Below are 22,632 nucleotides of genomic sequence, written 5' to 3'. Positions count from 1 at the left end.
CTTCATTTGTTTGGTTATAAACACTCACAGTGCATTTGTTGTTATTTCAGAGCGTAAAATTCCTCCCAGCTTCACCAAAAAGCCCTCTGAATCTATCGAGGAAGTTGAGGCCAAGGTGGTGAAACTAGAGGCCCGTCTGTCTGGATCTCAGCCCATAACAGTGAACTGGTACAAAGATGGCAGTGAAATCTCCAGCTCTGACGACTATGACATATCCTTCAAGAACAATGTGGCTGTGCTCTGTATCAAGAAGTCTCAGTGCTCAGACAGTGGCACATACACCTGCAAAGCCACTAACGAAGCTGGCAGCGACAGTTGCCAAGCTACAGTGAGAATCTCAGGTACTGTATATGTTGTGTTTAATAGCGTATTAAACACATCAAATCTTAAAACTTTGATTTCAAAATTTGAAAAGAAATGTGTGATGTTATAGTGCAAGGTCTATGTTGCGGTGTCAATATGCATGATTACTATTTTGATCACTAAGGTGATTATACACATACATAATGATTATACACATACATAATGTCTTTCAATGTGCCTGTTATGGTGATTGTCTTCTCATTCTTGCCACCATGCTTGCTACTGTGATTGTGTTGTGTTGTGTTGTTTTTTTGTCTTGCTTTAGTGATTTTATGATTGTTATTGCAGTTTTGCTTGCCACAATGATTTGTGGTTATCTTGCCTGCAACAGTGATTGTTTACTTGTTCTTGCTTGCTCTGTGCTTGCAACAGAGATTATTTGGGTATTCTTGGTATTGTGGTTGCTACAGTGATTATGTGCCACGTCTTTTACGATGCAGAACACAAGGTGCCTCCGACCTTCGACATACCTCTTAAGCCAGTGACCATTAATGCGGATGACAAGCTCACCCTGAGCTGCCACGTCCGTGGCTCTCCTCCGCTGAAGGTTCAGTGGATGAAGGACAGACGGGAGGTGTCGTCCTCAGCCAGCACAAAGATCACCTTTGTAAATGGCACAGCCACTTTGGAGATTGTCCGTGTGTCCAAGAATGATGCTGGAGATTATTTGTGCAAGGCTACAAATGAGGCTGGAAGTGAATTTTGCAAGTCCAAAGTGACTGTGAAAGGTATCCATTTGTTAGGCAAATTTACAAATATATTCACACATACGTCAGCAATTTAAATGTGTATATCTGTGTGCTCATAAGTGTAAAATAAAATTTTTAAGGAATATAAAATTCTACTGCTAGCTTAATAAATTGTAAAGATTTGTTTGAGTAAACTATACAGACAATGTGGGGCATAGTTAGCAATCCATAGCATGTAAATATAACTCATGATTAAAATTAATGTTAAAACTTAATATTTCAGCTTGTTTTCATGAATAAAAATACCCAAAGCCCTCATCATCAAGGCAGTCAGACTGAAACAGACAATAGCAACTACATGATGAATGTATCTTGCTTTTATTTTCAAACTGTGAAAAGTGTTCTGCTTTCTGTCCAAAGCTTTTTATGTACCAGAGCTCAATGCTTAAAGCTTCATTGTTTTTTGTTGTTGCTCTTCTTTGAAAGCTTGTTATTTGTTGACGTTCTACTCTTTTCCCACTGATGTTGGACTTCTCAAAAACAACTTGATTCATATCTACTGTGAAACTTACACATTGTGAAATATTTACAGTCTTGCAAACAGATTCACAGTTCAGCGAGCTCATGGTCAAAACTACAACCTCACACGTCTATGCATTGAAGACATGTTAGTGAATTTGCATTTATTAATTATTTCTCAGAAAAAGCCGCTGCCGCAGCTCCAGCACCTGAAGCGGCCCCTGCAGCCAAACCAGCAAAGAAGCTTGATAACTTGTACTTCATCGAAGAACCCAAGACTGTTCATATCACAGAGAGTAAGTTCTGTAGTCTTGTATGGCAGTTGTCGGCAAGGTCACATTAGAAAAATTGGATATGTACTGATATTCTATGACTCTATTTTCAGAGGGTACAGCAACCTTCATTGCTAAAGTTGGTGGTGACCCAATCCCCAACGTGAAATGGATGAAGGGCAAGTGGAGACAGGTTACTCATGGTGGTCGCATCACCATCGAGCAGAAGGGTCAAGAGGCCAAGCTGGAAATCAGGGAGGTTACCAAATCTGACTCTGGACAGTACAGATGTGTTGCATCTAACAAACACGGAGAGATTGAGTGCAGTGCTGACATGAATGTCGAGGAGAAGAAAGAGATTGTCCCTGAGACAGTGAAACTGAAGAAGTGAGTTTAGTTGTTTATGTCATTGCTATTTATGAGCAAGTAGTACAGATGTTATTCAGGCAGATGATATAAATTATTTCTTTTATCTCATCAAGGACACCTTCAAAGCAGAAAAGTCCAAAGGAAGGCCAAGAGATTGATATTGTAGAGTTGCTGAGGAATGTAGATCCAAAGGAATATGAGAAGTATGCTCGCATGTACGGGATCACTGATTACCGTGGTCTCCTACAAGCTATTGAGCAGTTGAAGAGAGAGAAGGAGGAGGAGAGTGGACGACCTGTGAGTTGGAGATCTTATGTCATAGCAGTTTCAAATATTTCCTTGAAGGCAGAGTAGAAAGATGATGTGAATGATGCCAACACTCTTGCTATACCGCTTTTGTTGTTTTAGGAGGGAAGTTTGGCTTCAAGAGAGTCAGATGAAGATTTGGCTCAAATCGTGGCTGATTTGCAAAAGAGAATGGAACAGACAGAGGTTTTTAATATTTGCATATAATTTGATGAATTGGCATTTGATGAAAAATAGACATTGGTTCACTGGAAATGAGTTTGTTGTTCATTAATTCTATCACTATGTTGTTATATTACAGCCTGTTACTCTTGTGAAAGACATCACTGATCAAACAACAGATGTTAACAAGGAGGCTGTGTTTGAATGTGAAATTAAAATCAACTACCCAGAGATCACCTTGTCCTGGTACAAGGGTACACAGAAGCTTGACACTAATGATAAATATGAGATCAAAATTGTTGGTAACCGCCACATACTGAAGATTAAGAAGTGCCAGACTGGTGACGCAGGCAATTACCGGGTTGTATGCGGGCCACATATCTCCAGTGCCAAACTCACAGTACAGGGTATGTTGATGTGAATGCAAATACCAACCATTTTATGTCAGTTCTCTTGCCAGACAAATTCTCTTGTTTGACAGTCATGAGTTTAATGCGGTGTCCGTCATTCTTGTCTTTACAGAAGCTAAAGTGGAAGCACATTTGGAGGAAACTGCTGGTAAGGAAGGCCAAACCTGTATTCTGACTTGCCAGTTCTCTATACCTAATGTAAAAACTCAGTGGTTTAAAAACGGAAAGCTTTTAGAGCCAAGCAGCAGATACACATTCACTGTGATTGATAAGATTCAGAGGCTCTCTATCAAAAATGTAAGACCTGAAGACCAAGGACAGTATACCTGCAAATATGACAACCTTGAATCAACAACAAATCTTTGGGTTGAAGGTTTGTATACGTTGAATAATCTCTCTAACTTGTCCGTTGAACCCACCTACTAACCTCTTCCATCATCATATTATGAAGACATGTCTGTTTTTTGGATACAACTTCATTGAAGATTCAAACAAGTCTTGGATTCTTTTAGTCTACATAGTCTCATAGTTTTCTTTTACAATGTTCTTTACAAGTGATAATGCTAAGGATAGTGTTCTAAGCAGTAATGACAATTCAAGTTCCAATTTCCATTTTGATCATCAAGACATAATGCTTTTTGTGTCATCTGTAAAGTCACTCAAGTAACGTAACCTGCTGATAAACCCTGCGTTATCTATTTTTAGCTGAACAAATTCACTTCACCAAACGCATCCAGAACATTGTGGTGAGGGAGCGACAGTCAGCCACTTTTGAATGTGAGGTGTCTTTCGACAATGCTATTGTAACATGGTACAAAGACACTTGGGAACTCAAAGAGAGCCCAAAGTATAACTTCCGAAGCGAAGGTCGACGTCACTTTATGATCATCCGCAACGTAACCAACGAAGATGAAGGTGTGTAGAGTATGAATACCGTCGTGTGTTCAAATTCCGTCCTTCTCTCTTGAAAGTCAAGACACTGAATTAACACCATTAATAATTCTTCAGGCGTATACTCAGTGATTGTGAGGTTGGAGCCCAGAGGTGAAGCTAAAAGCACAGCTGAACTTTACCTGTCAGGCAAAGGTCTGTACCGCCAGTTTTCGAAGTTCTGTGTTTGAATAGTTTAAATTAGGTTGTAATGCCATTTTGCCTCCTTTCACAGAAATTGAGTTAGGAAGGCTGCCTTATGGTGAGTAAAGCACTCTCAGCTTTCAGCAGCATTTATCAAACCACTCATGCATTCAAGTAGCTCACGTGGCAAAACAAGACTAATAAATATCACAGTATATAATAGTACAAAACTGTCATATTGACAGAATCTCAGTGAGTTTAAAGATCATAGCTTATTTTTAACACCCTTCAGATGTCCCTGACACATCAATTCAAGTGCCCGATGCACCTACTGCATTTGCCATTAAAGGTAAGAATGGACCTTGTGCACAGAAACTTTTTGTACATTAACAAACAAACAAACAAATGGTGATGCGTGTGTTACTATTTTCTAAAAGAAGAGTCATCAACTGAATACTATCAGTATGAGGAGAAGATGGAGATACGAGGTACAAGGACTTTTCAATCATCCTTTATCATCACTCTTACATCTGACTCATCATTTTTTTTTTTAAACCTCCCCGTGAAACCCTTATTAATGCCCATAACGGTGTTCATCCTTTAACCCTCCCGTCATCAAAACATTGGAAAATGAACAAAAGATGGAGACTTTTCAGTCCATCTTTTTTGTCACTCTTCATCTCATGTTTCACTCTATCATTCACTAAAACGCTCAGTGTGAAGCCATTCCATCAATAACAATAACAGAGTTCATCCTTTAACCCTCTCTTCATGAATCAAAGAATAAACAACTTAATAATGTGAAACCAGCTAATGTCGTGTGTTCCCACAAAAGAATGACAAATGTCTTACATTATAATATTTTTGCCATCTTGCTTGAATTCTTATCACGGATTGTTACCATTCTCCAGAACGAGAAATCTGGACAGAAGAAATGGTAGTGCAGGAGGTCACTACAGTTGAAGGTATTAATGTGTTCTCGTTGTATTCATCCATGTTTTGCTTAGTTCTTATGAATCCCTCTTAACTCCTTTTTTGCTCTTCCTACAGTATGTGTCACCTTTTTGGTCTTATTGACTGAATTTTGTTTTGTCCTATTGTCTTGTGTGCTTTCATAACATGTTTGCATCCTTTTGTTTTGTCCTTTGTGTGAGTCTGTCAGCTTATAGACCAGAAGGTCATTTTTGTCTACGTGTCCTGTCCTTTTATTGTATTGCTTTCCATGTGAGTTGCACTCCACAGCCAAATGCCTCCTTCCTTTTCCAGGTGGTCTCATGTTTATGTTCCATCTTTGACACCTTTAATGTACTGATTGATGTGTGTATGTTTTTGTATGTCTCTAAGTCCATTTTCATTCTCTAACCAGTTCCAAGGGTGCCTGTGGAGGAACCAGTCCAGAGGGCGAAATTAGGCATGAGAGAGGAAGCTCCAGAGAGAGGTATATAATAAAATACGAGCTTTTGTGGCAGCCAAGGCAATAAGCTATGGAATGGCAAGTGAATCAAAAAGCAGTCAAGGTTGATGTCAGTTATGTCTTGCTCATTTGTTTTGCATTTGTTTTGTCTATTTGTGGTATGGTCATTGTTGAGTGTTACATAACTTTCATTGGATCATTCCAATGTCACTGTGTGAATTGTATGTTTTGTTTGTAGATTGTTCTTGTTATGTTTGCTCTTATGTAAACATTATGCCTTCTCCATGTCCTTGTCCTTGTTAACGTTTGCTTCTTTAATAATCCATAAGTCTGTTTTGCTAACGTTATTGTCTTGGTTGTCAGAAAATATGTCCATTGTCTGTAGATGTAGTGAGTATTTGCGTTTTCCTGTATGTATATAACAAGCCTGCGTGTAATCTCTGTAGATCTCTAATGCTTAGTGCTTGCACTTAGCTTTTGGCTTTGCTTTAATGAAGTAATTGTTCTTAAAGTTCCTGAGGCTTCCAAGCCTGAAGAGAAACCATCTATCAAAGAACCAAAGAAACAGGAACCAGCTAAAGGTATTTAACATGTCTCTGTCTTACCTTACTCTGTTGACACCATGTGTGTAAAGCTCTTTAACAGTTGGTTTTGTATGTCAAAGGAATGTTTTGTCTGTCTTCTATCATGGCATTCATGGCATATGTTTTCATTTAATATTTCACTGTGTAACAATTAAGGGTGATTCTAACATCTTGAAGAGACATAGCTTTGAATTGACATAGATTCATGATGATATTTTTAAGTACCTGAAGCCAAGAAGCCCGTGGAGGAAAAAGTAATTCCAGTAAAAGTGCCAGAGAAAAAGGATGTTCCACCACCAAAAGGTATGACGAATCCTACGTTTGTCCTTTCCTCTCTTATTGTTTGTCCTGTGAGTCCCTTTCAGTGTTCATCTCCAGTTCGTCTACCGCCTCTATTCTCTTTTGTGTATGGCCAAAGAAAATATATGTTCTGTATGTCCACCATTAACTGTTGAAATGTTTTTGTGTTATATGTACTTACTCACTTTTAAGAACTCGAAGAGCCAAAGGTTTCTGTTCCTAAGCCAACTCCCACTGCTCCTGTAGAACAACAGGTCACTCCTAAAAAAGGTATATGTCTTGTTTGGTTTGCATCTATGTTGGTTCTTGAGTGTAGTGCTTTTGTGTGCATCGCTCTTGTTGAACGCGCTTCATTCATGTGTGTATTGTCAGTGTGTAATGTCACCAGCTGTCTTTCTATCTGTGCAGTGTGAGTGTTTCACCGTGAGTTTGATTACTCTTTTCTTCAGTCTCATTGTCTTTAAGTATTGTATCTCACCACGTCTAAAGTCAGTTGTAATCTTCTCATCTATGTTGCTTGTGTGTTTCACTATATGGTCAACTGCTATTTTCTTTCACACTATGATCTGTAAGCATTGTACCTCACCACCTGTGATGTCAGTTGCTGTTTTTTCATGTTGTTTTGAGTGCTTCATTGTGTGTTCAGTTGCCATTTTCTTATTGTCTTAAGTCACTGTTCCTCACCACATGTGTCTAGCATGTCTGTCCGCCCCATGTTCCACACAGCTTACACTCTTCTCTTCTTGTTGAAGTCTCAGCCTCTTGTCACACCCTTGTTGTCAATCACTAATAGCAGTATATTTACGTTACCTAAAGATGTCCAAACACCTGCAGCACCTGCGGCTACTGAGCCTAAACCAAAGGTGCCGGCTGAGCCTAAACCACAGGTGGCTGTTGAACCGGAACCTAAGCCCGAATCTAAAGCAGCACCGGCAAAGAAACCAGAAGCTCCCCACGCTAAAGGTATTTCATGTATGTCTTGTTTGTGTGACACTGTGTCATGCTTACCAACTCATTGGTCCCAGTCATGTTGTCTGTGTTTGTACTTTCTTGTCTGTTTTGGTTTGGTTCTCTTTGTGGAGACACACTCCAAGGAGCCAGCTCTTTGCATGTCACGTCTGATAGATAAACGGTGTTGTTGTGTAAAAAATCAAAACAAAGCCCATGTTCTTTTAAGTCCCTGTGGAGGCAAAGAAACCCACTGTGTCAGAACCATCAGAGCCACCAAAAACAGTACCAGCTAGAAAACCAGAGCCGACGCCAACCCTGCCAGAAGTTGCCGCACCAAAAGGTATATGTTCATGTCTCACCACTGAGACAAAACACTTTCTTCTGTCTCAAAATTCTTTTTCTCTGTATTTGTCTGTCTTTAAATCCTGGTAAGGGATACACTGTACAGTATGTGATCTATGTGTTTGTTTGTCCCTTGATACTGTGCTCTGTCTGTGCTGATCTGCTGATGACCAATTGGTCACAACAGTCTTACTCTTCCTTTTCCCCTCAACTGCTCTTTCAAAGCTATTGTTGAAGTTGAAGTTCAAAAGAGAGCAGAAATCACAACAATTATTCAAGAAGAAACAGAAACTGTGGTACTTCAAAGAGAAGAGGTTACAATTCCCACTAGAAAACAAGATGAAGCTATACCCCAGAAGATACAGATTTCACATAAAAAAGGTAGATGACATCACACTTCAGATATGTGAAATTCTGCCTTCGAGTCTTACCTGTGTCTGTTCTGTGTCTGTTCATGGTAAATGTCTGTCTGTCATTCATTTGTGTGTTTTTGTCTTACTGTGCTGAGTTTTTCCCTGATCACTGATGTGGTCTTTCTGTGTCCTGTTACCATCTAAATTGTGTATTGTATGTACCTGTTGGTTATTTGTTGTTCTGTCTACTGTCAAAATATGTCTTTTCACTCGATAGAGTGACTTATTCTTTTTGCACTCTTGCGGTCATGTTAGTAGATACTTTTATGTGATCACATTTATGAAAAGTGTCCCTCAAACAATATTTCCATAGTTCCTGTGGAAGTAGAGCCACTGGAGCCATCAAAACCTGAGCCTCAGAGGACCATAAAGGATTCTATAAAACCTAAAGGTACTAAAGTGACTTTCCAGTACACTGACAAAGGCTAGCATTTAAAGGAGCTGCATTTATAGTGCTTTTAATGTTAGCATTTCTAGTAACTCAGTTTATATCTTGTAAAGTAACTGAGCCCATAGAGCAGAAGGTGCCCTCCAGGGATGTCCCCGTGACTAAACCTAAAAAAGAGATTCCTTCAGTCACAGGTATATCTATTGTAATGTACTAGCCAACGTTATTTGAAATTACCACTCCTTTGGTGTGTGGTCATGTTCAACATTGAAAACATAAGGCATGGGTCATTACTCAGCTGAATAGCTAAAAGTGACTTGTTCTTTTGAAGAGCCTGAGATTGCTATGAAGACAACCATAATATCAGAGACGACCACCATGGCAGTAGAAGCTACTGCTGAAAGAAAAGAAACTCTGACTAAGAAAGGTACATTCATACTCATGAATTTCATGTGAAAGCAATACATTATACCTTAAACCAAACACACAAAGAGCAGAACGTCGCTATGCACATCTTGAAGTAAGTTCTGTCTACTGTCAAAACATGTCTTTTCACTCGATAGAGTGACTTATTCTTTTTGCACTCTTGCGGTCATGTAAGTAGATACGGTAACACTTTATTTTAATGTGTCGCTGTTACAGTGTACTTACCTAATTAGGTACAGTGGTACAACCTGTGTAACAACATGTACTATCAGGTACTATCATTGTACTTGCATTATGTATTTGTGGGTACCTACATATAGTTGTTACATTGTAATACTGAGTGCTTTTACAAAACTTTGCCAATTTGCCTACATTTTCATCAGAGGCAAAGAGCTGACCTGAGACCTGCTGGATGGGGTAAATCTGGTCATGATAGATTTGATATACAAAGCATTCTTAGCTCGTCAAGGCCTCATTGTCTTCAGTGTACATGTAACAGCTGTGCTGCTACAACCTTGTTACTCTTTGATACAGTGGAATAAACCTATTAAGTGTACCAGTTAATTACTTACATGTACATATGACAGGTATGTTATGTCTTCGATGTCTTGGAACAGGTCTACTAATTCGCTACATAGTACATATATCAACTGTGTTGGTACACACTTATTGCTCTTTGATACAGTGGCATAAACCCATTAAAATGAAATGTACCAGTTAAGTACTTACAATTACATATACATGTATGTTGTGTCATTGGTGTCTTGGAACATGTCTGCCATTACCCTACATACTGTAGTACATGTATCAACTGTGTTGGTACACATTTATTACTCTTTTGATACAGTGGAATAAACCCATTAAAATAAAGTGTACCAGTTAAGTACTTACATCTACATATATACATCCTGTCAATGATGTTATGCATCCTGTAATTGATGTGTTGAAACGTGTCTGCTGTTACACCACACAGTACATGTGAATTAGTAGACATGTTCCAAGACAAGACCTGTTCCAGTTTATTCCACTATATCAAAGAGTAACAAGGTTGTAGCAGCACAGCTGTTACATGTACACTGAAGACAATGAGGCCTTGACTGGAGCTAAGCATGCTTTGTATATCAAATCTATCATGACCCGATTTACCCCATCCAGCAGGTCTCAGGTCAGCTCTTTGCCTCTGATGAAAATGTAGGCAAATTGGCAAAGTTTTATAAAAGCACTCAGTATTACAATGTAACAACTATATGTAGGTACCATGCAAGTACAATGATAGTACCTGATAGTACATGTTGTTACACAGGTTGTACCACTGTACCTAATTAGGTAAGTACACTGTAACAGCGACACATTAAAATAAAGTGTTACCGTAGATACTTTTATGTGATCACATTTATGAAAAGTGTCCCTCAAACAATATTTCCATAGTTCCTGTGGAAGTAGAGCCACTGGAGCCATCAAAACCTGAGCCTCAGAGGACCATAAAGGATTCTATAAAACCTAAAGGTACTAAAGTGACTTTCCAGTACACTGACAAAGGATAGCATTTAATGGAGCTGCATTTATAGTGCATTAATGTTAGCATTTCTAGTAACTCAGTTTATATCTTGTAAAGTGACTGAGCCCATAGAACAGAAGGTGCCCTCCAGGGATGTCCCCGTGACTAAACCTAAAAAAGAGATTCCTTCAGTCACAGGTATATCTCTTGTAATGTACTAGCCAACATTATTTGAAATTACCACTCCTTTGGTGTGTGGTCATGTTCAACATTGAAAACATAAGGCATGGGTCATTACTCAGCTAAATAGCTAAAAGTGACTTGTTCTTTTGAAGAGCCTGAGATTGCTATGAAGACAACCATAATGTCAGAGACGACCACCATGGCAGTAGAAGCTACTGCTGAAAGAAAAGAAACTCTGACTAAGAAAGGTACATTCATACTATGATTATACCTTAAACCAAACACACAAAGAGCAGAACGTTGCTATGCACATCTTGAAATAAGATGAAATAAGACACTCTGAAAAGTAATACAGTATGTTAACACCATGTCATGCTTTGTATTGCAACTGTTTGGTTGCATATTCTTGAAAATATCTTAGATCTTGAAGCATCTACAAATCTTCAGAAGACTAAACCCATTACTTCAATGGCCAAGAAGATGTCATTTATGTCAGCTGAAAATGAAAGATCATCTCAAAAAGAATATCTTCATATCAAGCCTTTTTCAACATTGCATCCAGAGGGGTCTTTCAAGGGTCCCAAAGATTTTTTTTCTAAAGAAAAATCCAAAATCGAATCAAAAGAACAGATCATCGCTACAGTGGACAGAAAACCAGACAAAAACTATGTAATGACTCTTAATTTAGCTGAATTGGACATATTTAATAGAACAGCCCCACAGAATGAGTTATACTTTAACGGGGGTCCTTCATCCCCAAATGTTGCATCTGCTGTTCAAAGCAATGCATTTTTAGAGGAAGAGAAGAAAGACATTAATCTTCTGAAACCAACTAGACCTCAATATCAGGACAGGACAGAACCGTCAGAAAGAAAATCAATAATGGCAAAAAGTGTTGCCATTAATGAAGAGCGAAGAAGGACTTGTGATGATGTTGGGGATTCATCAAAAAGCTTTTCTGAGCAACAAGGTGCCTCTATTGCAAGTTACAGAACTGGCAAAGACATTGAAAGTCCCTCAAACATCAGTGGAACTATATGGCAGGATACTGAATCCAAAGAGATTTGGCCTTACACAGATGAAGAAGCTCATATTTATGGTTGTAGAACATTAGGATCAATTCAGAAATTAGATAAGGAGCCTGGAGCAATTCAGCAACATTTCCACATTTCTCCTATGAATGAGGCAGTTTCCCCAGAAGCGGTTTTGATGTGTGAGGAAATAGGAGAACCCTCAGATATTTTGCTAAGATACGATGAAACACACAGCAGGAGAAATGAGTTTTATGACACTCAAGATTTTGGCCATGAGCTGCCAGAAAAGGCCTCTGAATATAAAGAAGCATGTAAAGGCCAAGGACAAATTTGTCACCCATCCAAAACCTTTGCCCGTAAGGAAGATTTTCAAGTGAATATAGAAGTCCCTGCAAAAGACTGTATGGAGAGCACACAGACTATTGAAAGTGTTGAGATGAAGCATCTTCAGAGACCAATCTTTTCATATGTTAAAGAAATGGAAATCACTTGTCCCAAGAATGTAGAATTTCTGACTGTTAAAACAAAATCAACTGAGGAAACAATGTCACCTTTAGAGCCTTCCATCCATGGTACATTAAATACCAAAATGATGCCAAAATCAAAAGAAAAATCTGAAAAATATTCCCTAAAAGACGAAAGTATAGAATCTCTGGAAACAAACATTAACCAGACTGGACCTGCAGAAAAATATCAGATACTACCCCAATTAGGAGACAGAGATACATTAGAGAACATTCAAAACCAGTCCAATTTATCGAGACAATGTAGTCAGATTCTTCCAAAAGATTTATTTGAATTGCACAGTGAACAAACTGAAGTTAATTTAGTGAGAACACCACAACCCAAGAGCACAACCCTAGCCAAATATCAGGGACAGGATCTAGAGAAAGATGAACTACCGATGTTTTCAAGAGAAACAGGGTCAGAACCCATAAAGCCTGATAACCTTTTAGGTTATAATATCGGTTCCAGTTCAAAAACTAACTTTCCTGAACAAATGAGTGTCCGTTTTAAAGAGTCAAGTATCACCAGAAATGAAGACAATAACTCAAATCGAACACCACCTGCAACATTTCCTAAAACTGATCAATTTGGCCATGTAATTTATGAAAAAGTTGTTGGTAGAAATCAGGACACTATTGAGATCGCACCAGAAAAAGACAATCACCTGACAGAACAGTCTCCAGTCAAAAGAAGAATGTTACAAACTCCAGAAACAAGAGAGCTACAAGCAAATGTAAGAATGACTTCTAAAGGACATGAAGTTAGTCCAAACACTGACAGTCATCTCATAAAGGATACTGAAAAAACAAAGTTGTCAAGGAAGAAAGAATCAGATATTGTTCAAACGGAAAGACTACCCTTTACTGTTAAAAAAATGATGTGCCCAACAATGACTCAGGGCAATGCTATTAGTGGGGATCAGTTAACAAAATCAATAAAAACATTTCATGAAAGTTATTCATTGAGAGATAAAAGTCCTCAAAGTCTTGAAACTATGACTCATGAAGTGGAAAATCTTCCCTCTAGATTGTCAAGTTCATCTGGATCATCAGATAAGAGCAGTGACCAGATTTCAAACAAGCAATTCCAAGAACTAAATATCGAGAAAATTGATATTGAGGGCAATGTTCCCAAAATCCTAACGCAAAAGGAAAGAGGGCAAGAGGTGACAGACATTTTAAGAAAAGCTCTAAAGAAGACTATGAAAACAGTTGAAGGACTACCAAGAGACAGTGCTATGGATTCTCAAAGTCAAAGTCAAGTCAAAAGCATCCCAGATGATAGAGAACAAATAAAATCAAGAAATGACAATATCAGTCTTGGGTCTACTACAAGGGACAACCTTGCAAAACATGTTGATAGGAGTGGCCAAATTGGCCCAAAGGTATATCAGGAAGCTGTTAGTATGACTCAAGGAACTGATAAAACACTGCCAGAATTTCCAGGAAAGCGAGTGAGTAAGGGATTCTCTCAAAAAGGCTATGAAGAAAGCATGAGTCCTACAAATCTTGAGATAAGTGATGCTGATAGATCAGTCACAACGATAAAGGACCAATGTTTCAATAAAAGATCAGATGTCTCTGAAGATAAAAGCATCTCATTAGTGAGGCAAAGACACTTGATCAAGGAGCCAGTATCCCCTTCAAAGTCTCAGAGCTGTATGACCCCTGGTTCAAGGGATATCCCTCTAGAGGAACTGGGAAATGGATTGAGAGAGAAAGGCCTCACCACCCAGGATGGCATTAATGCTGCTAAACATGATGGTTCTACCAAAATATATGACTTTGGTCCTAATATACAATCAAATTCCACTAATATTGAGAGGGATAGAGTTGATCTAAGGAGAGAAGCTGCAGCAAAACAGAAAGAAACCATGTTGTTGGGAGGAACTGTAGATAATCATGACAAAATCCAAGTAGAAAAAACCTACAGTAAAGTAGAGCCAACAGTAAAATACATCCCCAAATCAAATGTAGACCAAACATTAAAATATAGACTTCAGAAAAGTACTCTATCAACCCAGGACCTGATTATGTCAGAGACAGACAATGACAGCTTAAAGAAATGTTACTATGGAGAAATAACACCACCAGCTGGAGAGTCTACCAGAAAGGAACTTGAGAACATACATTCTCCTCCTGAGATGGCCACAAGACTGGAAGATGCATCTCCCACCAAAGTCAGTGTTACTCTTGAGAAAAAAATGAAGACTTCACAACATAAAATGGGAGCTCCTGAAAAAGAGATGGGTCAAAGGCAGGCCGAAATTCCCCCAGCGACCTACCGTATAGGTATCAGAATGTTGTCCTCTTGGGCAGTATTACTTTTTAGAACACTTCTTAAACCACAAAAAAAAAACACTAATTTTGCAACTCATTCCGACTGGACACTTTTGGTTTTTTCTCTTGCGTGCATCCAGGAATAATCCACCATTCATGTTTACACTTGCTCGTCGTCACTTGCACTGTCATATCTTTCACTCTCCACTACTGTTATTGTTGCAATAAGATACCAACCTTTTGGATTTTGTCACAGTACACCTTCACCTTCTCTCTTGAGATAATACAACCCTATCGTGTCTGGGTTTTTTTTTAAAGCAAATCCATGATTTCCTCACAAACCATGTTCGGTGTAGTAATTATACATCTTGCATTATATCCTCAAGTGCCTGAACCAGAGAGGAAAGCTCCTCCAGACAGAAAGCCTGTGGCAACAGTACAAGAACTACCTCTCCCAAAAGGTACAGGACCACTGGGGAAATCACTCTTTGAAAAGTCTTTCGCAATGTCAGGTGTCTTTCGTCTGTTGTGTCTGTTTCATGTCATGATTGTGGTGTGTTCTATTATCTATACTTTACATGTGTTGCTCTTGGGAAGTTCTTCAACAAGAAAAGAAGGCCTCCCCTGAAACGAAACACGTACCAGTAAAGGATGATGTCACTCTCCCAAAAGGTACAAAATGTGTACCAGGACGTGTTTGAGTGACAGTTCTTGTTTTGTTTGCCTATCTGTTGTTTCTCTTGTATGTATTACTCTTGTCTTCAGCCTTATGTAATATATATCTCTTGGTTGTCAAGTGCCAGAAGTCGATAGAAAGGTCCCTCTTGAAACTATACCAGTTTCTTTGAAAGAAGACATTTCTCCCCCAAAAGGTACATAATGTGTGCCGGGGTATCTTGCGAAAAATCTTAATCTGTTTCTGCATGCTTTTATGTTTTGTAGTATGTTGATCTGGTACTTAGCCAAGCTCTGTGTGTGTTCTCTTGCGTACATTTACTTACCAAACAGAGAAGAAGGTTCATGAAAGGATTCCTATTTCATTAGAAGAAGTTGCTCCCCCAAAAGTTACAGAAAATGTGCCACAGAATAAATGCACTGACCTTTTCTGTGTCACTTGGCACATACGTGTTCTGTGTATTTGTGTTGTGTTGTTCACGTGTCCTTAGATCTATGTGATTATGTATGTAGTCAGAGAAGGCCATTCTTGATAGACTTTTCCTCAAAAGGCCCAAACACACGATGAGTCTTCAAATGAGCAAAATCTCTTGCTTTGTCTTTGTGTCTTGAATTACTTTGTGATTGTTGTGTTTTCAGTCATTTCTTGTCTATCATTATAGACGTTATTCTTATTTGTATCATTTCTACTTCTCTGACAATACTAAGTGCCTGAACCAGAGAAGAAGGCTGTTGAAAGAAAACCAGAATCATTAAAAGAAGAGGTTCCAAAAAAAGGTATATGGAATGTGCTCAGGTCTTAAAATGAGCAATGTGTCTTATTTTGTCTGTGCTGTCTATCTTCAATGTTGTGTTTATTGTATGTTTTTGTTGTTGTTCTTTTTGTTATTTGCTCTTGTTTGTGGTTACCCTTGTACTGAGCTATATTGTATCTGCCTGTGCTTTTTGTCTGATAACATAAGTGGCAGAACCAGAAAAGAAAGTTCTTGAAACGAAGCAAGTGAAAATAAAAGAAGAGGTTACTCCCCCAAAAGGTACAAAAAAGTGCCGGGGGTCTTGAAATCATCAAAATTTCTTGATTTTATGTGTGTGTTGCTTGTGTTACAGTTTATGTATTTAGTGTATTTTTGTGTGCGTAGTCGTGCTCATCTGCTCTTGGTTTGTGTCTACCTCTACTAACATAAAGTGCCTGAACCAGCAAAGAAACCTCTTGAAAGAAAACCTGAGGCATTAAAAGAAGAGGTTACTCCTCAAAAAGGTATACAAAGAGTCTTGAAACCTCTTCAGTCCCTGTGTTGTTCTTAACTTTGTCTGTTTGTTGTATGTTGTCCACTTGTGTGTCTGCTCACTCTTGTGCTTGATTGCATCTGATTCGCATCTCTTTCTTGTAATGTGCTTCTCACATAAGTGCCTGAACCTGAAAAGAAACCTCTTGAAAGAAAACCTGAGCCATTAAAAGAAGAGGTTACTCCCCAGAAAGGTACATGCAATGTGCCTTGGGTCTTAAAATGAGTTTTATGTCATTATTCAGCTTTCACAAATTGCGGGCATACAATTTGTGTTGTCCTCATTGTGTGACTTTCATTTGCACATGTGCTTAGTTGTGTATGATTTCTGTTTCCCTTTGGCAATGATAAGTGACTGAACCAGAAAAGAAGGCCCCTCCTGCAAAAACTCCATTCTCAATAAAAGAAGAAGTACCTCCCCAGAAAGGTATACAGTATGCCAATAATTCTCTTAAAAAAACCTTTGGTCTTATTTGTCTGTACCTCCAACTTGTTGGGTTTTTTGTATGTTTACCATTCACTGTTTGTCTCTGTGTGTGTTTTCCATTCATTGTTGTGTTATCTTTATGTCTTGTTATGTCTGAGCCTGAAAATAGGGCACTTTAAAAGTAATTGATTTAGCATAGATCTGTTTTTACTTAGTATTTTTATTCCGTCTAATCTTAAGTGCCTGAGGAGAAAAAGAAGACACCAGTAAAAGAACCTGCAGCACCAAAAGGTACAGCACATATGCTGGGGTATCTTTAAGATTTCTTGTGTGTGTGTGTGTGTCTTCTGCTCATCATGAGTTGTTTGTTTGTTGTTTTCCATGCTTTGTTCGTCTGCTCAGCTTTTTATAACATTATTTCTCTTGGGTAATATCAAGTGCCTGAACCAGAGAAGAAGGCGGCTCTTGATACAAAACCGGTGTCGGTAAAACCTGAGGTTGCTCCCCCTAAAGGTACATACTGTGTGCCAAGCTCTTTCTTAGATGTGCTGTCTGTTCTTATTCTTGTTGTCGCTGTCTGTATCTTTCTCTGTGCCGGGTCTTTGTCAGCTTTTAATGTCTTGTGAATTCTCACATTCATACTGCATATGTCTTTTATCATTAAGTACCTGAGCAAGAAAAGAAAACTCCTGAAAAGACTCCTGTGCCAGAGAAAAAGGAAGTTGCCCCGGCTAAAGGTATTATATCTTAGTGAGATTGTGTGTCAGATTGTCGGACACTAGCATGCATCTTTTGTTTGTTTATCTTGTGTCTGTGTGTGTGATCTATTTCCATATGAAATACCATCATTTTTGTGACCCTGAAAATCTTCCATTCAAAGTGCCTACCCCTGAAAAGAAACCATCACCTGAAGCTGCAAAGAAATTGTCTCCACCTCAAGGTACCCTTGTTTTGCATATTTATGTACAAACAGACTTGATCCTTAATGCCCTGGCATCTGTTTATCATTGTTGAATATTCATTGAGTGCATATGTGTGTTTACCATACATTACCCTTTACTTCAGTATGTATGTTTATAATTTCTATTCCTAAAATATTTATATTTATATTCCTAAACAGACAACAATGATAAACGTTGAGCTATGGGTCACTTAATCTCTTTATCTCAGCCTCGCTAGAGGTGTCACGTCTTCACATCTTATTCTGATCACTCTGATTTGCATTTCCCTTTACATCCCTCCCTTACACTCTCTCAATCCAAAGTACCAAAAGCTGAAAAGAAACCATCTCCTGAACCTGCTGCAAAAAAAGTCTCTCCACCTGAAGGTATGGGAGAGCTGTGGTTTATCTCAGAGGCTCATACATATGACTATGTTCCAGCATTGCTTTAACAATGCTAAAATTATAGTATTATTAATACGGTAGATAAAAGAACACTGAATCATTTGATTCCCTTTATTTTGACATTACCATTGCTTTATATTTGAAGTGCCAAAAGTTGAAAAGAAACCTTCCCCTGAACTTGCTACAAAGACAGAATCACCTACTGAACTTGAAGGTATGCCAGGGTTGTTGTCAATTCATTAATATCCCACAGTATTTTGAATCTCTCTTTGAGATGGTCCTTACTATTACTCACTTTTTTAACCCACTTTATCCTGCAACTTACAATTGCAACATATTTTTTTTTCATGCTGCACTCTTCTTTTTGAAACCTACAAAATATTTTTGCTGACATAATTTACAACGTAATATTTGAAGCTGAAGTGTGGAGAAAGGAGAGTGAAGAAGTCACAGGAAGAGAAATCACAGAGATGATTGAAGCTGAAGAGAGTCAAGAAGAAGGTATCCAACTGAAGATCAAGTTTTTATAGATTTTTTCCACCTTTTTTCATTACCCATGATATATAATGCTGCCAATGTCTCCCATTCCCATTCTAATTGGGTTACTATGGCTTCATATGAGTCTTAAGCACCCATATTACTAAATGTTTACTGATTTCTTCATCCACTCCCTGTTCTTTCACATCATCCTATCTGCACTGTGTCAACAGCAATAATGATGACAGCACTGCACCTGCAACTCTTTTTCACCTCTTTTTTTACTCTTCTTTTTTCTTGTGTTGGTTTCCTGTCTGGGATACCTATTGGTGACCCTCACACCAAGTAGCATGTATCACACTAACATGTGCATGACACACAGTTTTATCTCTATTGCTGTTTGATACCTTATTCTTATGCACTTTTCTTACACACTGTTTTGCTAACTTATTCTTAGTACATGATTTTCATTTTGATTGTGTAATCAAAAGCACAATTATTCTTTGTTTCTTTTCTTTGATATAATATAATTTAATATACGCTTTAAACCACATTTGGCACCAAATAGGATTGCCTATTCTGGTATCATAACTGCAATTATTATTGTTTGACTTTTGTGAAATATGAATCCCTACACTAGATGGTGGAAAAGGACCTGTTTCTGCACCTGGACCAGTTAAGAAAGGTATGACCATTATAAAAATTAATTCATGATCACTACTGATCACATGATGTTTTCCTTACTGTTGATTTAATTTAGATAAACCATTTGAGCCTTATTCTGTGATATACTGTATCTCAATGTGGGCTGACTGGTGTGCATACTGCTGATTGTCCATGAAAGGCATTGTATAGTTATTTATGTTTGAGGCATAAGTGGTGGTGGTGGTGTGAATGGGCTTACGCTTTGAAAATCTAAATGTCTTGTTTTTTGTGTGTTTTAAGTGTTTTATAAATGTTTGTATGTGATTTGATGTCTTTATTGTCAATCTGCAAATCAAAACTTTGAAGGCAAAGTTCAGGTCAAAGAAGAGGAAAGCTTTGTGGTTCCAACCTTGAAGAAAGTTGTGAAGATAACCGAGACTAAGGAAGAAACACAGGAATCTCTAAAGCTGAAGAAAGTGTCTAGGATTCCCACCGATGAATCACAAACCGCTGAAGCGTTAAAGCTCAAGCCAGTAATAAAGCCTGAGGTTCATGAGGAGGAGAGGGTTTACTCCAAAGCCGTCACAGAGGTTTACGTTAAAGAAACCCATGAGGCAGAGATCAGCATCGAAACATATGAAACAATCAAAAGGCCAGACAGGACACCTCTGGACAGGGAAAAAAGAGGACCAGATGAGCACGATCAGGCTAAGAAACCTAAAGAGGTGCCAACTAAAGACACCACTGAAGAGCGTCCTGTGCCTCAGAAGAAAAAGCCAGAGGTGGAGAAAGGCAAAGAAGACAAACCTGGTTTGAAGAAAACACCAAAGGCACCAAAGGAAGATTCACCTAAAGAACCCAGTTTAGCACTGAAGAAAGTATCAAAGTTACCATCCGATGCTAAAGAGCCAGAAACTGTGAAGCTTAAACCTTTTGAGAAACCAGGTAAACCAGAACCTGAACCGGAAAAGACAAAGAAAGAGGACCAAAAATATCAACCTATTGAAATAGGCCAGCGACCTCAGAGAGATGAACAAGTAAAAGAACCAGTTGCTCCAAAGAAGAAGGAAGAGCCTAAACCAGAACAAAAGGAAAAAGACATTGCAAAGAAACCTGTTGAAAAAGTCCCCACGGATGAGAAAACTCCAGATGATGAGCTACGCCTTGGAAAGGCAAAAAGAATTCCTTCAGAAGATCAGGAAATCGAAAAGGTTCAACTGAAACCATTTGCAAAACCAGCAACTAAAACAGATTCCCCTGCTGACAAAAAGGTCCCAGAACCTAAGGAAACAAAACCCACTGAAATTAAGAAACCTACTCGGACTCCAAGAGATGAAACACCTGAGAAGGAACCTGAGAAGGTAAAGAAACCTGAATTGCCTACTGAGCTAGAGAAGAAACCCAGTCCCAAGATCATTCCTCTGAAGAAGAAGGAACCAACTCCAAAGGAGGAGGAAAAACCTGTACAGCTTAAGAAGGTTGAACAGCGGCCTAAGGCCGAAACACCAAAAGAGAAAGAGGTGGAGAAGCCAAAACTGAAACCTGTGGATGCTGTACCAGTGGAGAAAAAGCCTAGTGTTGATACTAAGAAGATGCCTAAAAAGGTATCACCCAAAGATTCTATTGAGGGTGTTACCTTGAAGAAGGTTCCACAGAAAATTTCACCTAAAGAGGAAAAGACTGAACCTGAAAAAGCAAAAGGAGCCCCTATGATAAAAGAGTTGTCTCCAAGTGCCTTGAGGGTAAGGAAGATATCGACTCAGCAAGAAGAAGAAGTAGAGGAACTAGAGCATGAGCCTGAAGAAGATGATGACGAAGAGGAGTGGGGATGGGAACTTGCTCCTCGCGAAAGCTATGGCTCTGAAGATCTGGAAGAAGGGGCTCTTGAGACTCCGGGGACGGTCCGACGAGGTGAGAGAGGGTGGCTGTGAGTCCTCACCACTGAATGCCTCATCTTCACCGTGATTGGACAATAAACCGACCCTTTTTCCATCGCGCGTAATCCTCATCACCATCTCCATCTTCACTGTCTTTTGTTGAAACATTCTTAACATCATCTGTTCTTAATTGTGGTCCTTGTCCTCATTATATGTCATCATGTGACTGTAAACCATTATGTCTCTTTCCCCACGTATATATCATTCTGTGACTGTAAGCCATTATGTCTCTTGTCCTCACGTATATGTCATCCTGTGACTGTAAGCCATTATGTCTCTTGTCCCAACTTATATGTCATCCTGTTATTGTAAGCCATGTCTGTCCCAATGTCTCTTCCTGTTGTCTGTCATTGTAATACTTTGTTTATAATTATTTTATCATGGAGGTCATATAAGCAACCTAACCAATCATTGCATTAATATTTGGCATGATCCCTTCATCTTTACTCTAAAAATGTCTTTAGCCATTGTTTCTGTGTCCTTCCATCCAGAATGTTTGTATCCATATGAAACAGACTGTTTTTAGTGTGTAGACATTTAGTAACATTTAGTGTTAACAATACCTGGAAATAATTTGTTATATTGTAACAATCCAGAGGGAACTCCTAAAGATACAGGAGCAGCAGGTGGAAGAGGAAGAGGCTTGAAACGTGAGTCTTGCTGTAGAAAAAAATCATATGCTCTGTTAGTTGCATGCAACATTTACTTTTCTTATGGTATACTCAATCTGCTAGGTCTGTGAAGTGTTTGAACATGATCAGAGGAATTTATTGTATGCAAAAAAATATTCCATGATGGAATCTTTTGAAAATCTTGTGGTTAATACATGTGACTGGGTGACTATATGGGTAGTGTGTTTAAATGAAAGAGGAAGTAATTAAATGTCTTCTTGTGCATTTCAGCAAAACAAACTCCATCTCCAGGAGAAGGTAGAGGCAGAGGCCTGAAACCTGGAGGTGGAGGCAAACCTCCAGAGGAGCCACCATTCGCTGGATTCCAGCTGAAGGCTGTCCCACTGAAATTCATCAAGGAGCTCAAAGACATTGTGTTGTCAGAGGCCGAGTCGATTGGTACCTCTGCTGTGTTTGAGTGTGAGGTGTCGCCCTCCACTGCCATCACCACATGGATGAAGGATGGCAGCAACTTGAGGGAGAGCCCTAAGCACAAGTTCACTTCTGACGGCAAAGACCGCAAACTGGCAATTATTGACGTCCAACTCTCTGACCGCGGTGAATACACTTGTGTGGCTACGCTTGGCAAAAAGGAGAAGACCTCAACTGCCAAGCTCATTGTGGAAGGTAGGCGTACACAGAGCACTGTGTGCAAAGACATAGGCATTTACATCTGTAAAATTATT

At 38.9% G+C, this 22,632-nt stretch overlaps 1 protein-coding gene across 1 annotated transcript in view; it reads left to right on the top strand.

Annotated features, from left to right (window-relative positions):
- The window catches only part of LOC121703966 (titin-like), a 182,083-nt gene that overhangs the window by 56,430 nt on the left and 103,021 nt on the right, over positions 1–22,632 (top strand). The window contains exons 56-86 of the mRNA XM_042084447.1: positions 51–341; positions 804–1,091; positions 1,754–1,867; positions 1,957–2,230; positions 2,326–2,509; positions 2,621–2,704; positions 2,820–3,087; positions 3,203–3,463; positions 3,796–4,005; positions 4,099–4,176; positions 4,256–4,282; positions 4,457–4,513; positions 4,602–4,652; positions 5,076–5,129; positions 5,531–5,602; positions 6,091–6,159; positions 6,385–6,465; positions 6,655–6,732; positions 7,279–7,425; positions 7,640–7,753; positions 16,567–16,638; positions 16,797–16,871; positions 17,112–17,162; positions 17,310–17,384; positions 17,537–17,608; positions 17,752–17,811; positions 18,136–18,198; positions 18,362–18,430; positions 19,334–19,378; positions 21,872–21,925; positions 22,178–22,573. Coding sequence (XP_041940381.1) covers positions 51–341; positions 804–1,091; positions 1,754–1,867; positions 1,957–2,230; positions 2,326–2,509; positions 2,621–2,704; positions 2,820–3,087; positions 3,203–3,463; positions 3,796–4,005; positions 4,099–4,176; positions 4,256–4,282; positions 4,457–4,513; positions 4,602–4,652; positions 5,076–5,129; positions 5,531–5,602; positions 6,091–6,159; positions 6,385–6,465; positions 6,655–6,732; positions 7,279–7,425; positions 7,640–7,753; positions 16,567–16,638; positions 16,797–16,871; positions 17,112–17,162; positions 17,310–17,384; positions 17,537–17,608; positions 17,752–17,811; positions 18,136–18,198; positions 18,362–18,430; positions 19,334–19,378; positions 21,872–21,925; positions 22,178–22,573 — 3,834 coding nt within the window. The remainder of the gene's footprint in view (positions 1–50; positions 342–803; positions 1,092–1,753; positions 1,868–1,956; positions 2,231–2,325; positions 2,510–2,620; positions 2,705–2,819; positions 3,088–3,202; positions 3,464–3,795; positions 4,006–4,098; positions 4,177–4,255; positions 4,283–4,456; positions 4,514–4,601; positions 4,653–5,075; positions 5,130–5,530; positions 5,603–6,090; positions 6,160–6,384; positions 6,466–6,654; positions 6,733–7,278; positions 7,426–7,639; positions 7,754–16,566; positions 16,639–16,796; positions 16,872–17,111; positions 17,163–17,309; positions 17,385–17,536; positions 17,609–17,751; positions 17,812–18,135; positions 18,199–18,361; positions 18,431–19,333; positions 19,379–21,871; positions 21,926–22,177; positions 22,574–22,632) is intronic.

The sequence above is a fragment of the Alosa sapidissima genome, chromosome 2 (genome assembly GCF_018492685.1).
Source record: "Alosa sapidissima isolate fAloSap1 chromosome 2, fAloSap1.pri, whole genome shotgun sequence".
NCBI classification, from domain to species: domain Eukaryota; kingdom Metazoa; phylum Chordata; class Actinopteri; order Clupeiformes; family Clupeidae; genus Alosa; species Alosa sapidissima.
The sequence above is the reverse complement of the archived record's forward strand: the minus strand, read 5'-3'. Positions and strand labels throughout refer to the sequence as shown.